The following is a 26760-nucleotide window of genomic DNA, read 5'->3' as shown; positions in this document are numbered from 1 at the left end:
AGCTTGGAAGGTTCCCAGTGTTCTCAAGTTTACCCAGCTGCTGAGTGGCAGACCTAGCTCAAGCTGCTAAATTATGACATGTGCTTGTTAACGTTGTTTTGATATGTGGATTGAAAAGACCACTGGAAGCCCAGTTGTCCTTTAGATGTTACAGATGAGTGTGATGTCTTGATGATTGAGAAGGTAACAAATGCATAGAACTGGGCCATAACAGACTCTTGGCAAATATTAATTCCTCTGTCAGTTTCCAGTGCTAATATTACTGGTGCCACATGTAGATTCTGTTGTTGCTTTTCAATTGCTGGGTTAAATTTCTCTACTTTGCTCAAAATGAGCCACTTTTTCAATGACTACATTCCCAAATTGTATCTGCTGCCTGGCTCCATGGTGGTCCACTGTGGTGTCGCATATACCTCTCACACAGAGAACTGGCTCAAATAGAGTCTGGTTTACAAGTGTGCTTAGATCTTAGTGCTAATTAGAACAGGTGAAAAGTAATCTCTTAAGTTTTTTGTTTTTTTGTTTTTGTTTTTTAAGGTGAAACAGATTGTAAAAAGAGATGATTTCTGAAGGAGATGGAATTCAGTATGTTAAATAATAAGAATAGACCAAATAATATTCATTGTAATTTTTAGGGTATAAAAGGAATTCCTGGAATGATTGGACTGCCAGGACCACCAGGACGCAAGGTAGTTTATTTAAGTACTTTGTGTGTGTGTGTGTGTGTGTGTGTGTGATGTGCTATCTTAACTTAAAATGTTATTTCTCATGGTCTTTATCATTGCTTTAAGTGCTAATATATATTACCAGAATTTTTCACTATCTTATCATAATCCTATAGAGCCTCTATTCTAAAGTAGTTGTTTTCTTTAAGCTGCTGACAATAATTTTTGTTTCTCATTTTATTTTTGCTTTCCCTATTGCTGAAATATTGTTGCTTGAACCCCTCTAAATGTTGTCATCTCTTAAAGGGAGAATCTGGTATTGGGGCAAAAGGAGAAAAAGGCATTCCTGGATTTCCAGGGCCTTGGGTAAGCATCATTTGCTATTAATGTCAGTGAGTTTGGAGATACTTCTCTTTCATGTTTTTATAAAACCAGGTCGGTAGTCCCACAAGCTCAAAAGTGAAGAATATCTCATGTAAGAACAAAACATTTTGGACAAGAATTATGGAATAGTTAAATATCCCAGAGCATCCTTCTGTTGACATCATTTAGATAAAACAGGCAAGCAAAAGATAGAACAATTTGGGAAAAGTAACAGGATTGTGACATCTCTTGTCTGGCACCTCAGTGTCAGTATGAAAGTAGTTTGGAATAATTAATTTAAGTCTATTTGATAAAACAACATGGTGATCTAGAGGCAGTAGCTAGAAATAAATATAATATTAAGCTCCAAACATCACCACGTGTCACTGATAGAAAGCCCATTCATAGAGTCACCATGGAGGCCAGACCGCAGCTGGCATAGACAATGAGTTTCTTTGGTTCTAGATTTAGTACTGAATGGGGCAATATTGGTTTCCATGGTCATTTTTATTGCTAATGATGCACAGAGCAACTATTCATTTCCAGGCAAATTATATTGTAGGGATTTTAAAGATATTTGGCCCAGTGCAAGCACTAAGTTAAATAAATTAAAATTGGAAAAGCGACGACAACAAAAATACATTCTTAATTAAAACACTGGCAATGACAGGAATTTTTTGAATAAGAATAAAGGTCACTTCAAGTAGCAAATGTTATAAAGAAATGGAACCTATTTTATATTTATTTCCTTTTATTCAGCTAGCTTTGCAAACAAGACCAAATATCCATGGAACAATTTGACAAGGTGAAAAATGATGCATTGAGCTGGTTAATGCATTTTGATTTAATTCTGTTTATCCTGATTTTTGTGAATTTATTAGGGGGATCCTGGTTCCTATGGATCTCCAGGTTTCCCAGGATTAAAGGTAAATGTACCTCATTATAGAGATAATAAATACATTTTCACTAGTAAATGCAATTTAGTATAATTCAGAAGTTGTACTGTTGCGTGCAAACACAGTAATTAGGAAGGCAGACACATTCATTTTATGGATTGCAGGATTTAGCTGTGGGTGTAAAAATTGAAGCACAAGATTGTCTGATGCAGCCGACGAACAGTGTTAAGACTTTGCATGGTCTCAGTGGGCAATGTGTTGCTTAAATTAAATAAGAATGAGATAATTTGTCACCCAGTCACTTTTTTTTTTTTTTTTTAAAGGCATGTTTGTGCTTGTTTATAGGGAGAACTAGGACTGGTTGGAGATCCTGGGCTATTTGGATTTCTTGGCCCAAAGGTAAAAAGTGAGCCTATTTGAATATATTCTGATAAAAGTTTATATCCTTAATGTTACCTAATTTATTTTTAAAAGTATTGCCAGGAATCATTCAAGAATGTAATTTTTAGAAGAGACACAGTTAATATTTTATTCAGTTGTTACATTAGTCTGTGTTTCATGCTGTTGATAAAGATATATTCAAGACTGGGCAATTTACAAAAGAAAGAGGTTTAATGGACTTATAGTTCCACGTGGCTGGGGAGGCCTCACAATCATGGCAGAAGGCAAGAAGGAGCAAGTCACGTCTTACATGAATGGCAGCAGCCAAAAAGAGAGCTTGTACAGGGAAAGTCCTATTTTTTAAAACCATCGTCTTGTGAGACTCATTCATATCACAAGAAAAGTACAGGAAAGGCTGGGCATGGTGGCTCATGCCTGTAATCCCAGCACTTTGGGAGGCTGAGGTCGGCAGATAACAAGGTCAGGAGATCGAGATTATCCTGGCTAACATGGTGAAACCCCCGTCTCTACTAAAAATACAAAAACAAAATTAGCTGGACGTGGTGGCAGGTGCCTGTTGTCCTAGCTACGCGGGAGGCTGAGGCAGGAGAATGGCGTGAATCCAGGAGGCGGGGCTTGCAGGGAGCTGAGATCGGGTCACTTCACTTGAGCCTGGGCGACAGAGCGAGAGTCCATCTCAAAAAAAAAAAAGAATAGCGCAGGAAAGATCCACCCCATAATTTAATCACCTCCCACTGGGTTCCTGTCACGATGGGTGGGAATTGTAGGAGTTACAATTCAAGATAAGATTTGACTGGGGGCACAGCCAAACCATATCAGTTGTCCCTCTTTATCTGTGGGAGATTAGTTTCAGAACCCCCAGGCTACCAAAATCCTCAGATGCTCAAGTCCCTGATGTAAAACGATGTAGTATTTGCATAATACTTACACACGCCCTACCTTGTATTTTAAATAACTCTAGATTACTTATAATCTCTAATACAATGTAAATGCTATGTAAACAGTTGTCATATTCTGTTGTTTTATTATTTTTATTGTTGGATGATTATTGTTTTTAAAATATTTTGCATGAGAGTGCTGACTGTATATGACTTTAATGCCTGCTGTGTGTTATTATGCATGATTATCATATTATATCAGTGTCATATTAAGCATTATTATGTTCTACTTTTGCGAAGTGATCCTTTTGAAGGGGAATAATCATGAAAGTTTAAAAAATGCATGGGCTCACATAATATTGAGATTAGAAACAGAGGGCATTTTAGAGCGTTTTCTGCTTTTAATACCATTGCATTTTTTCTTTCCTTTTTAACCTCTGTGATCTCACATCTGGCACTTGCTCAGCATGTGCAAGGGAATTGTGTTCCCTTAAAGCCATGGTGGCATTAAAGGAACATGATTTAGGGGGACACTATTTGCTGCTAAAATAAAATACAGATTCGGACCTTGTTAGGTGAATAAACTATTAGTCATCGATGCCATGTTAGACATTAATGCTCATAGTATGTTTAAGAAACTTGGTGACATCAGAGGTATCCAATTTATAGGCATAGAATAATTTCATTGGAGTTAAATTTCTTTTCTTTTGTGGAAGCTTTGTGACTTGCTATTTACTTCCACTACTGGTTGGTAAGAGAGTAGATGCATCTTTGCTGCTCCTAAAACTCCGTGGATACTTCATTTCTCTAGTAAGCCTATAATCTCAGCTTCTTATATGAATGTGCACATGGTCATTCTAATATTGGTTTAATGCCAGGCAACATGAGTAAAATTAATATTCCTTTAAAAAGTGAATGAATGAATGATTTCAGGGGGATCCTGGAGACCGAGGGCACCCAGGACCACCAGGTGTTTTGGTGACTCCACCTCTTCCACTCAAAGGTTTGTGTTCCCATTCAGTTCCTCCATAAATTATGCAGAAATAGGAGTTGAGTGGCCAGGACAGAAGAGTCTGGCCCAGTATTTCCATAGCTTGCACACTAGGCAGGCTGAATGCACAAACTTTAGCATGAGTGTATAATTATACATGTGCCTGAGGTTTTTTCAGTACATAAACTGTATGCTGGGATTGTTATTATGTCATCTTTCAGAAAGTCATTTTTTAATCGCTAAAAATAGTATGAAACCATTTTATTGGCTGGTTTCAGTGGCTCATGCCTCTAATCCTAGTACTTTGGAAGGCTGAGGTGGGCAGATCACTTGAGGTCAGGAGTTCGAGACCAGCCTGGCCAACATGGTGAAACCCCATCTCTACTAATAATATAAAAATCAGCTAGATGTGGTGCCACATGCTTGTAATCCCAGCTACTTGGGAGGCTGAGGCACGAGAATCACTTGAACCTGGGAGCTGGAGGTTGCAGTGAGCTGAGATCATGCCCTCCAGCCTGGGTGACAGAGCAAGACTCCATCTAAAAAAATAACAAAAACAAAAACAAAACTGTATGACTAACACCTATCAAGATGCTGCTGCCAAAAAGAATAGCCTAAATCAAAGACAAAGAGCCCCACTCAACTTACGTGTCTGAGGAAGAGGCACAGCCAAAGGGGTTCACATTTCAGGTATTTCATTTTAAATGTAATGAGAAACTGCAAAAACGTCTCATATTTATACTTTACTGAGTCTCACAAAAAGTAATTGTTGTCTGAATTTTAAAATGCACATATCATTTGTTTGTTCTCATGTGCCATTATCTTTGGCAGGCCCACCAGGGGACCCAGGATTCCCTGGCCGCTATGGAGAAACAGGGGATGTTGGACCACCTGGACCCCCAGGTCTCTTGGGCAGACCAGGGGAAGCCTGTGCAGGTACGGATGCCCTGATGCCCTGGCTTTACAGGTCAGATTTCCTGCATCATCATTGGCACCAGTGGCTTTCAACTGTAACTGATACTGGAATCACCTTAGGATTGTGTAAAATAATACCAATGCCTGTGCACACCCCAGACCAAGAATGTTGGACTCCTGGGAGATGGGCCTGGGGATCTGATACTGTAGAAGTGCCCCCATATTTGTAATATATCGTCAGGGTTAAGAACCACTGAACTCAAACCAATTAATCACTTACTTGGGAGGAATACAGGTTTCTCAGCTGCACCCCAGAACATTCAATCAATATCACAGGGGTGTTGTAAGGAACATGTGTGTATAACAGACCTCCCACAAAATTATCACATGCATATAAGGCTTGGAAACCACTGCTAGGGTTAGTGTTCCCCCATGTTTTCCCACCCTTCTGGAAGGCTCTCCCTGTTGACATCTACTTGTAAAATTTAGTACGTTCACCTAATCCCTTGCTTAAATCTCCTGCATGAAAGGTGGAAGTAAAAATTATGATTAAAAAAACTTGCATTCATAATTACTTTAAAAAAGTCTTCTTCCCTCCTCTCAAAATAAAAACAAAAATAAGAAAATGATGGGCCACAGTGGCATTTGGTAAAAAGCCTGGGAAAGGGTCCTATTGGCATAAGGACTTTGAACTCCTTCAGGTGCTGTGCTGGTTAATATTCCTAGTAAGACTAGGAATTGAAGTTTAGAGGGTATTTGCAGTCTGTGAACCCAGAGGAACTGATTAAACCCGTGAGGAGAAAAGTCTTGAATAAACGAAGTTTTACCCAGCCTGTGTCCCTTGTTATATTTACCGAGAAGAAGTGAGAAGTTTTCTGAGATATTCAACTGCTAACTACAAAACTCTTGTTTAATCTTCCATGAATCTAGCTTTCAGTTTGCGGGATTCGATAACCACAAAGCTGGAAAAGCTTTGTCTAGTTCACTTAATCTTTAGATAGCACAGCCTTAGCCTAACTGACTCAGGAGCATATAAATCATATAGAGTATTCCGTTGGTCAGAAAGCACTGGACTCTGGTCTCAGAATTCTCCATTCAGTCTTGTTTGTAATAGAATAGTGTCTCCAGCAGATTAAAACGAAAATCTGATAGTAAGTAACAAGTGTCTCTAGTGGATTCAAACCCAGGAAATCCCTTAATTCACAAGGTTTTAAAAAATAGATCAACCCAATAGCTTTCAAATCTTGACTATGACCCATAGTAAGAAATGCATTTGATTTTACATTACATTTATATGCAAAACATACATTTACATTACACGAACATGTATGTATCCATATGTACAGGTGACTGAGACAAAAATACACAAAAGTATACATGTGACACACTATCCCATTCATTTCTTTTATAATAAAAAAATGTAATGCTGTCAACAACTGACTCTATTGACTTCATGCTCTACAGTTGGGTGGACAATACTGCAATATACCACACACTGTAGCCCATTCTCCCTGTTGGCAGGTGGCTAAGCATTCTTCTTGGCAATGGGACAAGGCAGCAGGCAGCACCCAGGTTCATCCAATGACTGATTGTCTAGAGTCCACATCAGGTCTTAGAAATGGCATGAAGACAAGATGGCAGCCAAATCCACACGGGCTTGTTTTCATTTTATTCTAAGCACAGGAGTGTATCTAGTCCTATTATGTACTAGAATATATAATTTATAGGTAATTATAGATATTATTGGTAATATCTATAGTATTTACTATATATACAATGCATACAATATCTTGTAGATAATTTGGTAATTATCTACAGTATTTACCATGAGATAAGCACAATTTTAGAGTCAGACACTTGTAATCAAATCCCACCTTAGCATTTCGTGAAAGTCATATAGTATAATGTGGTGCAGTGACATACTTAAGCATTCGCACTATGAACTAGAAAAGTTCCAGTTTCTCCTACTCGCAAGCTGTGTGGTCTTGGACATTTATTAAACCTGTCAGTACATCAGTTTTCTTATGTGTAAAACAAGGTCTTGGGGTGAAAGAAATAATATGTATACAGCCTTTAGACTGCAGTCTAGTGTATAGTAAAGATTCAATATGTTAGCTATTATTACTACGGATATTTGGCCTAAACTTCCTGTGCCTCATCTATACGGTATAAACTTTGCAGGGTTGTTCGAGGAGTGCATATGTTTGTAAGTCTACGGAAGCCCAGCACATATGGACACAATAATGACAGCCATTAATTTAATAAACATGCTACATTACTGATTACTGACAGGGTTTCAGTTATCTCTTGCTGAAAAAATTTCCTAAAACCTCGTGGTATGAAACAATAGCAATCAGTACAGTACCTCTCACTCTTTCTGCAGTTTAAGAGTTCAGGAAGGGCTGGGCCTGACTGGACACCTCTCTCTGATTTCTCTTGTATAGTCTCAGGAGCCTCCCTGCGTGGGCTCTGTACTAAGGCTTCCTTACAATATGGTAGCTTCTTATCATTGCTTATATGGTAGCTCAGAACTCCAGCCACAAGTGTTTTGGCTCACAAGGCAGAAGCTGAATCATCTTTTCTAATGGCCTTATTCAGAGGGAGGAAACACGCCACCTTTTGATAGAGAAATGTCAAAGTTCAACCAGAGGGTGTGGGACAGAGCTCCTGTGATGGGCATCAGTGAAAAACGCAGTCTTCCATAGAGAGGATCTGGAGCCAGACACACTTAGGAAAAGGAAGCTGTGAGAGGTGGCCACTCTCACAGAGGCTTCTAGCTCTCTCTCTCTCTTTTTTTTTTTTTTTTCCTTTTTTGAGATGGAGCTTCACTTTTGTTGCCCAGGCTGGAGTGCAAGAGTGCAATGACAAGATCTCGGCTCACTGCAACCTCTGCCTCTCAGGTTCAAGTGATTCTCCTACCTCAGCCTCCCAAATAGCTGGGATTATAGGCACCTGCCACCATGCCCAGGTAATTTTTGTATTTTCAGTAGAGATGGGGTTTCACCATTTTGGCCAGGCTAGTCTCGAACTCCTGACCTCAGGTGATCCGCCTGCCTCGGCCTCCCAAAGTACTGGGATTACAGGCATGAACCACCGGGTCTGGCCAGCTTTCAGCTATCTTTAAGCCAAAGACAGCAGCAAGGGGAGTAGGATGTCAAGGGGATTGTCAAGGATTTCCTGCTGTTAATTATTTGTTCTGACCTCGTCTGAACACACTGAACATCTGAACATTCACTGAGGATGTGCTCTTGCTGGATATTACACTAAGCTTCTTACATGGATTATTTTCTTTAATCCTCATAACAAGCCTCTGAAGGTATATACAGACTACTCAATAAGTTGAATAACCTGCTTAAGGTCCCCTGGCTGGAGAGGGAGAGGCCAAGTTCAAATCAGGCACCTCCATCCTTCCCCATCAACCTGGGCAGCTGTGATAGGTGCAATATTTTATGTTCTATGTAGTTGATTATGTGGGTCTATATTTTTACCTACTAAGTATGCTAATATGTTTATTTGAATTATTTTTACCAAGTTATCAAGGTAGAAAGATTGAAAAAGTAATCATTTTAATTAAATCAAATATGTTTCTTCCCCGATAACCCTAAAGAATGGGGAAAAGGTAAGAAAATTTCATTCTCTAAACCCATTTCTTTCCACTATGTGCTTATTTCAAAGGAGGCAAGACATTTTAATGGCTGGTATATTGTCTTTATTTTTGAGTTACGTTTTTTTCTTTTAATGCAGCTTATTCAAATTATTATAACTCCTGCTTTATGACTAGTAATCTGTTCTGTGGCAAAGCAAACTTTATACATCACTTATTTTTTTTCTACTTCTGAAAGCTGTCATCTACAGCATTAAAAAATAGCTTTATGGAGATATCACTGACATATAAAAATTGTTTATATTTAAGACACACAGCTTGATCCTTTGATATATGTATACATTGTACAATGATCACCACATTCCAGTTAATTAACCTATTTGTCACGTCTACAAAATTATCATTTATGGGGGGTGGTGAGAAGATTTACTTTAGATCTAGCCTCTTAGCAAATTTCAAATATAAGACACAGTATTGTTAACTATCATTTTCATGCTGTACATTAGATCTCTGGAACTTATTCATCTTGCATGACTAAGGTTTTGTACCCTTTGACCAACATCACTCCATTCCTCTCTTCCCCCAGCCCCTGGCAACCACTATCCTACTCTCTGCTTTTATGAGTTTGACTATTTTAGATTCCACACGTAAGTGAGATCATGCAGTATGTCTTTCTGTGTCTGGCTTATTTCATTTAGCATAATGGCCTCCAACTCCATCTCTTTCCCGTTAAAAAATTCGATAACCTAAGCAAGTGTGTACTGATGTTGATTTCTTCTACAGAGACGTTTACTGAGAGTATATGTAATTTTCATTCTTGATTTATCTTGCAGGCATGATAGGACCCCCTGGGCCACAAGGATTTCCTGGTCTTCCTGGGCTTCCAGGAGAAGCTGGTATTCCTGGGAGACCTGATTCTGCTCCAGGAAAACCAGGGAAGCCAGGATCACCTGGCTTGCCTGGAGCACCAGGCCTGCAGGGCCTCCCAGGATCAAGTGGTAAAGTACTCCTTATTCATACCCATTAGCATTCATGCTGCTTTTGTCATTCAGAAAGCGTAGTTTTTAAATATTTTAAAAGTTATATGATGTTTTGTGAGCTAAGTTGGTAGTCTTTTACAAACAAATAAACAGAAGTTGGACTTTCACATCAATTAAAGTATGTGCAATCATTTGGTTAGGAGTTTCGGTGTAAATGATAGAACTTTGTAAAATAATACCAATTTTCATTTTTTAAATATAGTTTTAATTTTCGTCAGAGTTATATATGGGCTTGGTTTGTAACTGCCCGGTGGGCTTATTTTGCCCACTGCCCAGAGAGAACCAATTTGTCAAGACAGGGGAATTGCAATAGAGACAGCATTTAACATACATAGAGCTGGCTAAATGGAAGACCGGAGTTTTATTATTACTAAAATCAGCCTCTCCGAAAATTTGGAGGCTAGCGTTTTGTAAAGATAGTTTGTCAGGCAGGGGGCTGGGGATGAAACGTGCTGAATCCACTTCTGGGTGGGGGCCACGGGATCCTTGAGTCATGAGTCTTGGGTCTAGGTGGAGCCATCCAGTCATCAGAAACACGAAAGTCTGAAAAGACATCTCAAAAGGCCCATCTTAGGTTTTATAACAGTCATATTATTTATGGGAATAATTGGGGAAGTTGCAAATCTTGAGACCTCTGGAATAATAATGCTGCTAATCATTTAAGTATACCTACCTCTTAGCAGAATACAGGCCCTTCTTGTTTTGTTTTGTTTACCTGGTGGCCTTTTATTAACATTATAAAGGCAGTTTAGTTTTGGGAAGGGCTATTATCATTTAAATTATACTAAATTCTTTCAAAGTTAGCTTGGCCCATGCTCAGAAATGGCCAAGGGCAGTTTAGAGGCTAAAGACAAGATGAAGTTATTTAGGTGATATCTCTTTCACTGTCACAATGTTTTCACTGTGAGAATTTTTGCAAGGGCAGTTTCAGGTTTAAGAGTCAAACTGTTCTACAAGGCATGGTATGGACAACTGAAGTCCCCCACAACTCCTTCTCCTAATCCTTCCTCACCAAGGGCAATCATTTCAACACATGTGACTGGATCTTTTGTTATTCGCCTCTATACTGACATTCGATGTACTTGTATTGCTATTTCTCAATTTTTCCAATTCAGCATTATCTTTTGACTTTCCTCTACAGAAGATGAATTTAGCTTTCTTTCGCCAACTCCCCACCCAACACGTGCACATTTTCTACTCCCACAAACTACAATACAATTATTGTCATAATTTTGGTTACATAAATATTCAGAGTTTACACTGAATAGTTGGTTATATAAGGGCTTTCACCAGCTGAGCCATATAATAGTATAAATTATTGCTTTTCCAGAACATCTTGTCAGTTGTCTTGTTTCCTTTGTCTGTTTGCTTGGTTTTCAATATACTTATAATTTAACATCAGACTGCCCAGAATTATCTAAATTTCATCATTATACACTCTAACTCATGAACTATTCCATTAGTATTAGCTCTTTGAATAAATCTCTCCTGCAGCTTTTTGAGTTGTTCAGATTAGGTCAGATTACATTTTTTAATTTGTTGCCAGAATACCGTCTTGAGATCTTCCTTTACCAATATTCTGAGTCTTTCCTCCGTCCTCTCTCTTTCTCTGGGACCCCCTTTTTCCCATATATTTTTTAATGCCTTACTACCTCATTATATTTCCTGTGAAAAAGTATCAATAAAAGGGAAAAGTTGGGAGATCTTGCTCGTCTGAAAATGCCTTTATTCTGCTGTGGACTTTGATTGCTAGTTTGGCTGAGTATAAAATTTTAGGTAGGAAATCTTTCTTCCTCAGGATTTTGAGGGCATTTTCTATTGTTTCCTAGCTTCCAGTGCTGGCTACCGAGAACTCATAACATTTAGATACTTGACTTTTTGGGTTTGAAATCCGTTTTCCTTTCTGGATAGGAGCTCTTTTTTTGTTTGTTTCCAGGGTCTTAAATTCCACTTGATTTGCCTTAGTGTGTGTACATTTCTACTGGCTTGCACACAGTCAGTGGGCAGTTTTAACCCAGCACATAGCCTTCATGTCTTTTCTTTCTCCTCTCCTTTCCTCTCCTCTCCTGTCCCCTGCCCTCTCCTCCCCTCCCCTGTGCCCTGCCCTCTCCTCCGCTCTCCTCCCTCTCCTCCTCTCCTCTCATTCTTTTTTCTGAGACAGAGTCTTACTCTTGCGCAGGCTGGAGTGCAGTGATGCAATCTTGGTTCACTGCAACCTCTGCCTCCTTGGTTCAAGCGATTTGCCTACCTTAGCCTTCTGAGTAGCTGGGATGACAGGCACATGCCATCACACCCAGCTAATTTTTTGCATTTTTTAATAGAGACAGGGTTTCACTATGTTGGCCAGGGTGGTCTCAAACTCCTGACCCCAGGTGATCTGCCAGCTTCAGCCTCCCAAAGTGCTGGGATTATAGCTGTGAGCCACCATGCCTGGCCCTATGTCCTTCATTTCTGAAAAATTTTCTTCAAGTGTTTCTTTGCATTTGATCTTAGCCAAAAGGCTGAGAAGAGATCAAGTGTCCTTTGAAAACATTGTCTCCTCCATTTTTTTCCTCTTTTTTTCTCTTTCTGGACTCTGTCAGGAAATCAATCCGACATGTCTTTTTTTTTTTTTTTTAAATCTTTACTCTATTACTCTCCACCTGTTTATTTTTCTGAAACACTTTCTGGGAGATTTCCTCAATTCTACGTTACAACCCTCCACCTGAATTTTTAAATCTCTGCTATCATGATCTATATCTGTATCTATATCTATATCTATTTTAATTTCAAGGATTTTCAATTGCTGTTGTTCTCTTTTAATGTTTCCTTTTGTAGCAGGCTGTTTGTGTTTCAGGGATACAATACTCTCCCTCATCTGTTTTAATTATAAAATAAATTAAAATAGCTTGCTGCGATGCGTGTTTCTTCTAGGTTTTTTTGATAGAGGTAATGGGGAGTCTTTTCTTTTTCTGCTGCCAGTTGCAGGAAGGGGATCTTTTGGTCTGTTTTTTTAAACAAATCATCCTGTTTTGGACCTCACTGTTGTTCTTATTCCAGAGGTACAGATTCCCGAAATTTAGGAGACATCTCTGGGGTAAATCAGGTTCTTTCTCAGCTTTCTAAGCTTCCTGCTTCAAATTCAGCTTTTTTTTTTTTTTTTTCAAGGATCTGCCAAGTTCTTTTACTTGTTGTTGTTGGTTCCTCTCCTTTTTTTCCTTGTCCTGGGGGTTTATGCTTATTTTTATTTATTTATTTACTTTCTTATTATTTATTTTGAGATGGAGTCTCATTCTGTCACTCAGGCTGGAGTAGAGTGGTGCGGTCTCAGCTCACTGCAACCTCTGCCTGCCAGGTTCAAGCTATTCTCCTGCCTTGGCTTCTCAAGTAGCTGGGATTACAGGCACACACCACTGTGGCTGGATAATTTTTGTGATTTAATAGGGTTTTACCATGTTGGCCAGGCTGGTCTCGAACTCCTGACCTTCTCAAGCAATCCATCCACCTCAGCCTCCCAAAGTGCTGGGATTACAGGTGTGAGTCACTGCACCAGGCTGGTTTATGCTTTTTTATAATATTCTTTTACTCTACTGGGATTTGGGGAGGATGCCAAACTGTTTGCATTTTATCTGTCATCTTTAACTGACATCTCTGAAATTTTGTTTTTACAAACTCTGCTTTTACATTTTCTTCATTAGCTAAGAATTGATCACTGAGAGGGGGAATATCTTTGCCACACACTGGCTCCATTTTTTTTATTTGTTTTGTTTTGTTGTCCATTATCTTGTTTTGCAACCCATTAATTTAGGGTAGGGCTGAAATTAGGGTTGGCTTTATCAATGGTTATGGTAGCAAAAGCATGGCATAACCACTGCATCATCTATAGGTGTGTATATTCTTATTTCAGACAGAAAGAATCCTAGGAAAACAAGGGAGCAAAGAATGGGGTTGGGAAAGGAAACACATTGGGGAGGATGTGAGTGCAAAAGTCACTTGTTCTATGGAAGACAGTCAGAAAAATTATGTGATTCTCTCTGCCCATCCCTTACCCCCTTGACAGTGACATACTGTAGTGTTGGGAACCCTGGACCACAAGGAATAAAAGGCAAAGTGGGTCCCCCAGGAGGAAGAGGCTCAAAAGGAGAAAAAGGCAAGTAGGCACCAAATGTAGAATTTCTAGAAGACAACTGTACATGGACAATTGGGGGTATTTCTGAGACGTGTAATGTGGCATTTCATTCAGATTTGTTACTTACCTTAGTCTCCCACTAGAGTACTCCATTAAGTGCTATGAGATTACAAATCACTGAAAAGTCAAAGCCCTTGTGTCTTAGAATATAAAGGAAACATTTACCTGCCATGCATTTTGCCTGCAAATGGTGACTTTGCACACGAGGTACTCTTGATTCCTTGAGAGTGGCAGTGATAGGAGGAGAGTACTGATGTTTGATTCTTGTGGGACCTATATTTCCAAGACCCATCAATTGCCTGTCTCTCTGTTTCTCCACTCTAAATTGTTTGGAGCTGTTTTGGGCAGCGGAGTCAGGTGGGTGTGACAGCATCAACACAGATGAGGAATCTGACTACCCTGAAGACATTTGTTTAAGACAAAAAGTCCTGATAATTGGAAAATGCATTGTGGTGAATTATCAATTATAATATTCAATGCAGTCAAAATCCTTCTTCACATATTATTTTGTCTCCTTAATTGTTTAGGGTGTGTGCACACACCAATTAATTTTTTCAGTTTTTTTTTTTTTCAGCAGGAACCAAAGGACAGGCTTTTAAACTTTTAAAAATAAAAAAGTTGTATCATTTTTAATGTTTCTTCAGTAGAATTGGATATCAGCTTTTCTCCAGAATTTGTCAGGATAAATTTATTCAGGAACAAAAGCCTCCATTTGTTTAGAAATGGTATGCCCACCTTACATCCCATGCCTAGGCACCCCATGCAGTGCCCCATGCTACACCCAGCCCCCACAGCATGTGCTCTCAATAGTCTGCAGTAAGTGCATATCGGACTCTTTGTTCTTCATTTATGCTATTGGTTTTGTACAGTAAAGCCCTTATTGGGGATTTTATTCAGGAAATATGACAAATCTGCCATTGATCCTCTGTCTAGGAAATGAAGGACTCTGTGCCTGTGAGCCTGGTCCCATGGGCCCCCCTGGACCTCCAGGACTTCCCGGGAGGCAGGGGAGTAAGGGAGACTTGGGGCTCCCTGGCTGGCTTGGAACAAAAGGTGACCCAGGACCTCCTGGTGCTGAAGGACCTCCAGGGCTACCAGTGAGTACCTCTTATCAGTCATCTTTCCAGTTAAAAGAGACACTGTATCAGTCTCTTTTTACACCACCATAAAGATACTACGCAAGACTGGGTGATTTATTAAGGAAAGAGGTTTCACTGACTCACCGTTCTGCATGGGTGGGGAGGCCTCAGGAAACTTACAATCATGGCAGAAGGGGAAGCAGGCATGTCTTACATGACAGCAGGTGACAGCATGAACGGGGAAGAGTCCCTTGTAAAACCATCAGATCTCATGAGAACTCACTCACTATTGTGAGAACAGCATGGGGGAAACCCTCCCCATGATCCAGTCACCTCCCACCTGGTCCCTCCCTCGACACATGGGGATTATGGCGATTACAATTCGAGATGAGATTTGGGTGGGGTCACAAAGCCAAACCATACCAGACATGTAGACCTAAAAATCGAGATGCCTCTTTCTAATTTATAGTGTGATATCTGCTTTATGTTTTGAACCTATAAACATTATGTTAATGACTACAAAAACAGTGTATTTATTCATCCATTCATCCTTTGTTTACTTATTCAACTAATTAGTATTATTGAGTGCCTACTATGTTCTAGGGCTTGTTTCAGGTGCTGGGGATACAGCAGGGACCAGAGCCCAGTCTCTGCCCTCCTAGAGCTTCAGAGAGGACACAGACCATCTAACAGATCATCAAGTAAATACCCAGCATATCTTGTGGTGATAAACGCCATCACCATCTGTTGTAGCTGGAGAGAAGAGAGAGAGGGCCAGAGCAGGAGATGAACTCAGGGAACTGGCTGGAGGTTCGCAAGGGCCGCAGACCACGGGGCTTTACAGATGGGTCAGGTCTGAGCCTTTACTCTAGACTACATGGAACAGCCAGGGGAGAGTTTTAAGAAGAGTGAGACAATAGTTTTAAATGGATCACTCACCCCGGTTGCTCTGTGGAGCATAGACCATATGGACAAGGGACTTTGGCTGGGAGATGAACTGGGAGGCTGCTGTGTAATCCTGGTGAGATACCACAGCCAATGCCTTAATGTGGTGGTACTGGGTGTGGTGCAAGGTGGTCAGATTCTGGATATATTTTGAAGATAGAGCCAACAGGTGGGCTGTTAGATTGGACATAGGATATAAGGAAAAGAGAAGTAAGGGACAGAACCAAGGTTTTTTGTTTGAGCCACTAGAGGAAGGCAGTTGCCATGTACTGAGATGGGAAGGCAATGGAAGGAGTGGCCATTGGGTGAGGAAAGAAAGCAGTACTATTTGAGACATTTCAGGTTTGAGGTGCCTGTTAGACAATCAAGTCAAGAAGTCAAGTAGGCAGCAGGATGATATTCAACTTAAGGATTCAGATGAGAAGTTCGGGCTGAGGATATAAATACTGGCTTTGTCAGAGTTTATGTGATATTGTGCCAGAGAGTAGATGAGATTTATCTCAAGATGGTTCTCATTTGGTGAAAGTTACAGATAACCCATGTTGAGGCAAAGCCTCTCAGCTGTCTGATTGCTCAGAATAAAAGCACTGCCCACTGGGGTACTCCCCTGGAGAATGGAGAGAGCCCTCTGTCCCCTCCTTATTAGCAAGGTTCAATCCTGGGATGGCCTGGAACTTGACCATCAAGCCCCAAAGGACTTTTTCCCATTTTCCCCAGAAAATCTCATGAAAATAAGGTTCCAACCTGAGGGCCTTAAGTGAAGTTAATGATTAAGGTGTCCCAGCAGCACCCTTCTCACATGTACAAAGCGCACTGGCCACCTCTGCTCAATAGGAAGCTAGGTCCTTAATGCATGTATGTGCATGAGCATGGTTGCAATTGTTAAGTAGTTTGCATTTTATTGTCTCCTTTTTAAATTCAACATTTTACTGTAGCCATTTTTGTGTGTGGTTGTTACTTAACCTTCTTAGTGAAGATTTTAATGGCTCTAAAATATTTTTGTGGCTTCCTGTTGAGTTGCTACTTAGGGCTAACATCTTTGAATGAGGACTGCTTGTTTATCTAGGGTTATCATGGCTGAGGTGTACTTAATTCAGTTGCTCCATAGGGCTTTCCTTTGTAGGCTGGCCACGTTTCTGATGTCTATTGTGTATATGATTCTGTCCATATGGCTTCTCTGCATTAAATTCATTACACTGTGGTCATAGTCAGGGACCAGGGTCATACCATGGGGCACTAGGGAAGGAAAGGGTAGAGAAGGGAGGAGAGGGGGAGAAGAAGGGGAAGGGAGAGAAGAAAAGGAAGGAAAAGAAAGAAGGAAAGGAAGGAGGGAAGTAAAGGAAAGGAGGAAAGGAAGGGCAGACAGAAGAGACAGCATGAAAGACAGTGCAGACTATGGGGTACCCTCGCTCTTGGGGTCTCTCCATCCTCCCTACATCTCCTCGCTCTGGAGATAGTCTGCTGGTCTCTGGCCCTAGCAGCCACAGATTGGTAGAAAAGTAGAAAACAGAAAAGTAGGCTTAAGTTCTTTGCAATTGTTTGTATAATTGGACCAAGTCTTTGCATTCATTGCCTTAGTCTGACAGCGTTCCTTAGGATGGGATTTCCGGCCAGCATGCTCTAGTGTAAGGCACTAGGGCCTAGGAGCAAGTGGACCAGCTTCAGATCCCATCTCCGACTTTTGGGAGCTCTGCAGTCTTCTGAGTTTTACTTGCAGCATTTATAAAATGGATATAAGAACACCATCTTAGAGGCTTGTTGGTAAGAATTTGATTGAGTCATGTGTTTTGCACACTGTATAAGGTACACACCAGTGAATTAAAGCCCAGGAGGCTGCAGAGCGAGCCAAAGGTCGCAAACTGTCACAGGCTGATAAAGTTTGGATGTGTGCCCCCTCCAAATCTCATGTTGAAATGTAATCCCCAGTGTTTGAGGTGGGGCCTGGTGGGAGGTGTTTGAGTCATGGGGGCGGATCCCTCATGAATGGCTCAGCTCCATCCCTTTGGTGATGAGTGAGTTCTTGCTCAGTTAGTTCACAGGAGATCTGATTGTGTAAAAGAGTCTGGAACCTCCACTTTCCTCTCTTGCTCCCTCTCTCACCATGTGATACACTGGCTTCCCGCTTCACCTTCTGCCATGACTGGAAGCTTCCTGAGGCCTTACTAGAAGCTGAGCAGATGCCGGTGTCAGGCTTGTACAGCCTACAGAACCATGAGCTCCTTTTCTGTATCAATTACCCGGCCTCAGGTATTTCTTTACAGCGACACAAAAATGGACTAATATATGGGCTATTTCTGACCTGCTGGAATGTTTGGTTGTGTCCTTGTGGTGTTTGTTTTTGAATTATTAATGTGAGGTTTATGGCTTCTCCTGAGACATTAGAAGTTTATGAGCACAAGGTTATTGTGTTCCCACTGCTGCTGTGGCTGTGGGCTGACTCCCCCAATGCCCACCCACTTGTTCCCCTTGGACTGGACAGGTGCTGCCCCTGTGGGCATCTGCAGTTGATGTCCCTTATCTAGACTGAACAACTAGGACATGCCTGGCAGAGAGGAGGTGTTTTTTGTTTGTTTGTTTTTGTTTTTTTCTTTTGGCAGAATTTCACTCTTGTCACCCAGGCTGGAGTGCAGTGGCGCAATCTCAGCTCATTGCAACCTCTGCCTTCTGGGTTCAGGTGATTCTGTTGCCTCAGCCGTTCAAGTAGCTGGGACTACAGGCGTGTGCCACCATACCCAGCTAATTTTGTATTTTTAGTAGAGACAGGGTTTCACCTTTTTGGTCAGGCTGGTCTCGAACTCCCGGCCTCAGGTGATCCTACCACTTCAGCCTCCCAAAGTGCTGGGATTACAGGCATGAGCTGCTGCACCCGGCCCAGAGAGGAGTTTTTGTTGCTACTGGGCTTCCGTTGTTAGAGTAACACAAGTATTTGGTGATCTCAGGTCTTAAGATTGTAAAAAGTAGCTCTCTATCTGAAGCTGCTGAGAACCCTAGGAATCTCTTAGATTACACGTTTATTCGCTAGTTAACTGCTGTATTCTCAGTACTCAGACTAATGCCTGGTTCTTTGTAGTTTTCAAAGAAAACTACAGTAATGGTTTAGTAATGTTTAGTAATATTTACTAAGCCATTTAGTAATGGTTTGCTAATGGTTCAGTAATGTTTTCAGTAAATGTTTCTTTAATGAAATCCAAAAGCAGCACTAATAATTTTTTTCCTTACTAGCTCAAATAAGTCTATGATCTACTCGAGTACTTAAAATTCAACACCTACAGAGCATTAGAGCAATTCATCATACATTTGAAGTCTCCAGTGTGCTGAGTAATAAACTGCTCAGTCTCCTGGGGGTGGGTTCATTCTTCCAAAGTACCAAAGTCTTCTTTATTAAGCATTCCACTTTGGTATCTTTCTGGAAAGAAATTGATCCAAATGCTATGTGAACGGTTTTCTGTCCTGATAATTTATTCATCAGAAGGCCATTTTCTTTATCCATTTCTTGGGCGGGACACCATATGACATACACTTTGGCCAGGCCCCATTGCTACTTATGACTAGCATATATAGTAAAAATAAGAATTAGAACAACACTCAACCTACATTAGCACTTTATGATTTCTAATTCTTTCTAATGTCTTGATTTATACTAAGAAATTGGTTCTACCCACCTTTTTGATGGTTCACAGACATTGCTACAAACAGGATGCTATACTAGAGTGATATCAGAGATGTTGAGTTATGTGTGGACATTTTTTTTTCTCTGTATGAAATGGCTCCCAACCCTTTTGTCCATTTGAGTTTTTAATGCCTGTTATGTGCATTTTTGGCTTCCTCTTCACTGTTGCTGCCTGATGATTGCTGATGCCAGTGTGCTCATCTCTACTGGTACTCTCCTCCCCTCTGTAGCTCTCAGCTTATAAATTAGTAGGGCCAGTTAAAAAAAAGATAGTTAAGCTTGTTTGAATACATTGTTAGATTGTGTGAAAATAAGACAAGACCAGGTGTGGTGGCTCACTCCTGTAATCTCAACACTTTCAGAGGCAGCAGGATCCCTTAAGGCTAGGCGTTTGAGACCAGCCGGGGCAATACAGCAAGACCCCATCTCTACACACAAAAAAGTAAAATCCAATTAGCCAGTCATGGTGGCATGTACCTGCAGTCCTGCTACCTGAGAGGCTGAGTCAGGAGGATCGCTTGAGCCCAGGAGTTTAAGGCTGCAGTGAGTTATGGTTGCGCCACTGCACTGCAGCCTGGGGGATGAAGTGAGACACTATCTCAAAAAAAGAAAAAAAAAGAAAAAGAAAATACGACAAGGTAGTGGCATCTGTGTGAGCAAAGGAACTGGCCTGCTCAGTCATTTTTACCTCCCTCCTATTTCTTTGCTGTGGTTTTTTGGTTATTGATATCACTAGGTAAGTAATCTTGGGCTCTGTATGGTGTTTCTATAATGGTATTTGATATGGTGCTTGGCCACCCTAATATACTGACAATAGATTCATATATATGTGTTTATATATAAACATATATATGTTTATATATGCACATGTTTATATATACATACATATATGTTTATATATACGTGTATGTTTATATATGCATATATTTGTATAATAGACTGTGTCAAAAAATATGTATAATATTTTTTGACACAGAGTCTTGCTCTGTCACCCAGGTTGGAGTAGAGTGGCACGATCTCAGCTCACTGCAACCTCCGCCTCCTGGGTTCAAGTGATTCTTAGGCCTCAGCCTCCCAAGTAGCTATGACTACAGGTGCGCACCATCACGTCCAGCTAATTTTTGTATTTTTAGTAGGAACGGGATTTCACCATGTTGGTTAGGCTAGTCTCGAACTCTTGGCCTCAAGTGATCCACCTTCCTCGGCCTCTCAAAGTGCTGGGATTAGAGATGTGAGCCACTGTGCCCAGCCAGGTTCCCATATTTTTGACATGGTTTGATATTCAGTAATATGTAACACTTAAAAAGCATGACTCAAATTAGGTTAAGAGATCACAAGCCTGTCAGCCAAAATTAGCTATTTACCTGTTATACGTGATAAATATATTAGCTTCAGAAAAGGTTCTTATTTCCTCTTCTCCTGCTCATCAACTTTCCTTAGCAGCACATCACTTACATGCCTTTTCATCACAAACTTATCCCTAAACCTCTACCTTCAGCTCTAGTGGCAACTCTTGTGGTTATCCCACTCTCTTCTTTCCTCTCCGTTTCACATTACAAAGCCCACGATAATGACAAAAATTAATTATAAATTTTAATTTGAGGTAGTTGACTCACAAGAGGTTGCACAGTCATAAAGTTCCCATGTATGCTTCCCCTAGCTTCCCCCATGATACATATGCCTAACCATATTTACATAACCACAGTACACTGTCAAAACCAGGAAACTGTCCTCTTAACTCAGGTGCAGACCTTAATTCAGGTTTCACCAGCTTTTGCATTTTACATGCAGTTTAAGAGCCTCAATTTGGCAAGATAGGACTACCTTGGAAGGCAGGGAAGGGGGTGAGAACAAGAATGCCAAGCTGGAATCTTTAACAAGAGATTTAGGAGGGAGGAAGAGAGAGATTCAATATGTACAGATGGAACTGTTGATCCGTCACAATTAATCTAATTTGTTGCTCTTATTTTTCACCAAGGGAAAGCCTGGTGCCCCCGGACCACCCGGCAACAAAGGGGCGAAGGGTGATGTGGTCATATCAAGAGTTAAAGGTGAGCATAATCCATCACTTTAATGATGCATGGACCCTCCTCTTGCAGTAATTTCCCCTGTGACCATAGATCAATTCTATACAATTTAGGATGGTTGAGCTTACTTACAAAAATACTTCTGCCCTTCATAAGGTTGTATGAATGTTGAGCCAAATCCCCCGTCTCTTATTTGAAAATGTAAATATTCCTTCAGCCACACATTCACATCTTCATTATAGTGAACTTGGGTTTGACTCAGGCCCTCCTTTGGCTTGGCTGATGTTTATTCACCGCATTCCAGTGTTCTATAGTAGTCTATAATATTTTAGTTGTAAATGAAAGAAACCCAGCTTGAAATAGTTTTTTTTTTTTTTTTAAATAATGTACTGACCTAAACAAAATGTGAAAGATTAAAAGGTAGGGTCTTTTATCAGTAAGAGTTCTCCAGGGACAGAACTAATAGGATATACGTATATATGAAAAGGAGTTTATTAAGGAGAATTGACTTATATGATCGCAAGGTGAAACCCCACTATAGGCTGTCTGCAAGCTGAGGAGCAAGGAAGCCAGAAGTGGCTCAGCCCTAAAAGTAGTGGTTTTCCTACTTTTGAGTCCAAAACCCTCAAAAGTAGAGAAGCCAATAGTGTGGCCCTCAGTCTGTGGCTGAAGGCACAAGAGCCCTGGCAAACTACTGGTGTAAATTTAAGAGTCCAAAGGTGGAAGACCCTGGAGACTGATGACCAAGGGCAGGAAGCTTTCTGCACAGGAGAAAGACGAAAGCCAGAAGATTCAGCAAGCCAGCCTATCCCACCTTCTTCCACCTGCTTTGTTCCAGCTGTGCTGGCAGCTAATTGGATGGTGCCCACCCACACTGGGAGTAGGACTTCCTGTCACAGTCCACTGACTCAAATGTTAATCTTCTCTGGCAACACCCTCATAGACACACCCAGCAACAACCCTTTACCAGCTATGTAGGCATCCTTCATTCCAATCAAGTTGACACTTAATATTAACCATCACAGGTTTGCACTGGGACAACCAGATCCGGGCCTCCAGTGGCATCAAGAGGCTCTCCCTGCATCTTTCATCTCACATTCCACCATCTATATTTTCTCCCATCAGACCAATTTTCATACCCCCAGGCAGCTCTAAGTTCTTACATCCAGAGATGGAGAGAGCCCTGCTTTGTCAGTTCCAAATAGAAAAATAATTTCAGAAAGGATTGATTAGCTTAGGGTAAGTACCCAACGGCAGGCCATTCCCCCTTTCCGATGGCCAGGGATAGAGTGCTGTGCTTGGCATCACACAAGTAGGGGAAAATTCTGTGATTGACACCTTTACACACCAGCTCCTTGTTGGAATGGGAAAAGGGAAAAGGAGCTTTTCCCAACTAAAGAGATTCGATGGTTCTAGCAGTTGTCATTCTCCCCTCTGGCTTTGGCATGTTTTATGTGACTTGGGCAATTGAGATACACAGGAAACTGTACCAACCCAGGATCAAGGTCATTTTCTTTATTTTTTGTCCTCTCTATCCTACTTTAACCCCGGCTGATAAGAGCTTGAATATCTTTTGACCTCTATTCCCAGGGCACAGAGGAGAAAGAGGTCCTGATGGGCCCCCAGGATTTCCAGGGCAGCCAGGATCACATGGTCTGGATGGACATGCTGGAGAAAAAGGGGATCCAGGACTCCCAGTATGTAGAATTCTCAGAATTTCACTTTCTTATATGGTCATACAAGCAACTATTTCCCCCTTCTCTATTTGCCAAGCTGAAATTCAGTAAAATATCAACATGCCATAAATCAGAGTCAGCTTTGGCACCTTGACATGGAAAGATGATTGTTATAAAAGGTATAGCATCATTGGAGATGGTCTAAAATCCTCAGTGGCAGTTCAGTCCTAGCAAGACTTTCAGTCCTCAGTCTTTATATCATTCTCATGGTGTTTATTTTCTTCAGAGAAACTTGTATCTTAGAAGGGCCCCACTGATTTTAGGTGTGTTCAGTTGACTCTGTGGGGTGGAGGATGGAGCTCGGATCCCAGTGTTTAGCATCAATTCTGTTTCCTGGAGAAGATGCACACGGGGGAAGTAGTGAGGGTGAAAGGGTGAACTAGTGCAAACCCACAGAGTCAAGGCATTGGCTGATGGAAAATGTCACTGATAAAGGATGTTGCTGCATTTTTCAGACATGCTTTGGGTGGATACCATGTGTATGTGATTAAGGTCATAAAAGAAGAGGATGAGATGGTCCAATGCTTAGGAACTTAAAATATCTTAAATATATGCAGTATTTCTGAATGCTTACAATATCACAGAAACCAGGCTAGATGGTTTCCTCATAACAGCAGTCCTCTGAAAAGCAATACCTTTCCAATTTTACCATAAGAAAATGGAGGCTTAGCATCTGATATTCAAGACCACCCATCTGTCAAATAGGCAAAATAGGAGTGAAACTTTGTCTTATTTCAAAGTGCATGCTATTTCCACCGACCTGTGCTGCCTGCCATATATAATGGGAAGCCATTGAGAGTGTTGCAACAGGGAAAGACCATGTCCTGATTCTACAGGAAACCCTTCAGGCAGAATCCAAGTGAATAAGAGAGAGAAGCCTGGAAATTGGCTTAGATGGTGTTTATAGCTTTCTGACTTTTCTCCTGGTCACAAGTACGTGAATGATCTCTGCTTTAGGCTTGGTAATCTCTGCTTAATTCATTCTTCCCCTTAAGGAACTACTTAGAAATCATTGTCACTGAGTGGACATTGTCATAAAGTACTCATCTAATTGTGAAAAAGCTGTGTCTATATAGATCAAACTGGAAGAGGAATTTCAACATTTGCTGAGGTCTTCCTAGATTCATTGAAACAATCCAGATCCATAAGACTGTTGTAGACCACATTTGAGACCAGGCCATGTAGAAGGATAAAAGATCACTCAAAATGCCAGCAGGACAGTGTCAGATATTCCTTGCATTTGAGAGTCCTTGCAGCTGTTCAATCCGGTGGGGTGCAAGAAGGGATGAGACCCACATATGGTGGACATGGAGGCAGCTCTGACTTGAAAGCCTCATTCCCCATGAGAGCTGTTATCCACTGCACAGCTTTTGAGGACCCCACCAGGGATTGCCAGTGAGGGAACCCTTGATGCAGCTTTCCCACAGTGCTTCCAGACCAGATGCAAATTTTGCAGCTGGGGATTGATTTTACTATAAGCAATACTGCCTAGAAATGTAGTTGACAATCTAATTTTTATGAGAGGAACAGAACCAGACAGTGAACCAAAAGTCAAATTCTCATGCAGGAGGGGAAAGGACTTGTTAGGCTTTTACTCACAGGGGTGGAGGATGATGGAGTCTATCTATGCATCTTCTCAAGGTAATGCATAAGAATGTATTTGATTTGTAATCCCACCACCTCCCTTGATCTACGTATTTCTATATTCTATGACATGATATTAGAGAATGGTTTGACATAAAATCTCTTATTCTGTATTTAAGGTGTATCACACACATTGTTTCCAGTATTTGAGGCATAACACACATGCTTATATTATATATATGTATATATAAAATATATATGTATATATAGAATATATATGTATATATAAAATATATATGTATATATAGAATATATATATGTATATAAAGATGTAAAATGTGTATTTTGGCGAGGCATGATAGCTGACGCCTGTAATCCCAGTAGTTCGGGAGGCCAAGGCACGTGGATCACTTGAGGTCAGGGGTTCGAGACCAGCCTGGCCAACATGGTGAAACTCAGTCTCTACTAAAAATACAAAAATTAGCCAGGTGAGCTGGTGGGTGCCTGTAATCCCAGCTACTCAGGAGGCTCAGGCAGGAGAATTGCTTGAACCTGGGAGGCAGAGGCTGCAGTGAGCCAAGATAGCACCACTGCACACCAGCCTGAGTTGCAGAGAGAGAATCCATCTCTCTCTCTCTCTCTCTCTATCTATCTATATATATATATACACACACACACACACACACATATATTCCCTAGATTTATATATCTATATATATCTCTCTCTCTATAGGATATATATATATCCTAGATATATATATCTCTCTCTATATATATATCCTAGACATATATATATATATATATCTCCTAGATTCATTGAAACAATCCAGATCCGTAAGACTGTGGTAAACCACATTTGAGACCAGCCCATGTAGAAGGATAAAATATTTAATATATATATTAAATATATATATATGTTTAAAATATTAAGAAGTATCTAAGTTATTTATTTTAAAATTACATTTGCTTAAGAGTAACTGTCTTCTGAAATTATGGACTTTTGCATGTGTTTCTATAACCTACAATGACTGCTTTGAGTTCATGGACTTTCAGTGGTTGGTAATTGATTTGTGATATAACATTCCCAGGGGGATCATGAAGATGCGATTCCAGGTGGTAAAGGATTTCCTGGACCTCTGGGTCCCCCAGGCAAAGCAGGACCTGTGGGGCCCCCGGGACTGGGATTTCCTGGTCCACCAGGAGAGCGAGGCTACCCAGGAGTTCCAGGCCGCCCAGGTGTGAGGGGCCCTGATGGCTTGAAGGGTCAGAAAGGTAATTTAAAAAAATTTTTATTTATTTCAATAGCTTTGGGATGCAAGTGTTTTTTTTTTTCTTATGTGGAAGAATTATATAGTAGTGAATTCTGAGATTTTAGTGTACCCATCACCCAAGTAGTGTACATTTTACCTAATGTGTAGTTTTTTGTGTCCCTAGACCCCCTTCCTCTCTCCCCCTTCTTTGTTTTCAGTATTCAAGTGTTTGTCTGTCTGTCTGTCTTTCTGTCTGTCTTTCTGTCTTTCTTTCTTTCTTTCTTTCTTTCTTTCTTTCTTTCTTTCTTTCTTATTTTACTTTAAATTCTGGGATACATACGCAGAATGAGCAGGTTTGTTACATAGGTATACATGTGCCATGGTGGTTTGCTGCATCTATCAACCCATCATCTAGGTTTTAAGCCCCACATCCATTAAGGTATTTGTCCTAATGCTCTCCCTCCTCTTACCCCCGACCCCGTGACAGGTCTCAGTATGTGATGTTCCCCTCCCTGTGTCCATGTGTTCTCATTATTCAGCTCCCACT

At 40.7% G+C, this 26760-nt stretch overlaps 1 protein-coding gene across 1 annotated transcript in view; it reads left to right on the top strand.

The window, feature by feature from the left end:
* Positions 1-26760, top strand: part of COL4A4 (collagen type IV alpha 4 chain) — a 162149-nt gene that overhangs the window by 62604 nt on the left and 72785 nt on the right. The window contains exons 14-25 of the mRNA XM_025404398.1: positions 636-689; positions 972-1031; positions 1910-1954; positions 2270-2323; positions 4138-4207; positions 5027-5131; positions 9548-9712; positions 13794-13883; positions 14856-15019; positions 21595-21667; positions 23234-23340; positions 26052-26235. Coding sequence (XP_025260183.1) covers positions 636-689; positions 972-1031; positions 1910-1954; positions 2270-2323; positions 4138-4207; positions 5027-5131; positions 9548-9712; positions 13794-13883; positions 14856-15019; positions 21595-21667; positions 23234-23340; positions 26052-26235 — 1171 coding nt within the window. The remainder of the gene's footprint in view (positions 1-635; positions 690-971; positions 1032-1909; positions 1955-2269; positions 2324-4137; positions 4208-5026; positions 5132-9547; positions 9713-13793; positions 13884-14855; positions 15020-21594; positions 21668-23233; positions 23341-26051; positions 26236-26760) is intronic.

Source organism: Theropithecus gelada, chromosome 12, assembly GCF_003255815.1.
Source record: "Theropithecus gelada isolate Dixy chromosome 12, Tgel_1.0, whole genome shotgun sequence".
Lineage (NCBI taxonomy): Eukaryota > Metazoa > Chordata > Mammalia > Primates > Cercopithecidae > Theropithecus > Theropithecus gelada.
The sequence above is the reverse complement of the archived record's forward strand: the minus strand, read 5'-3'. Positions and strand labels throughout refer to the sequence as shown.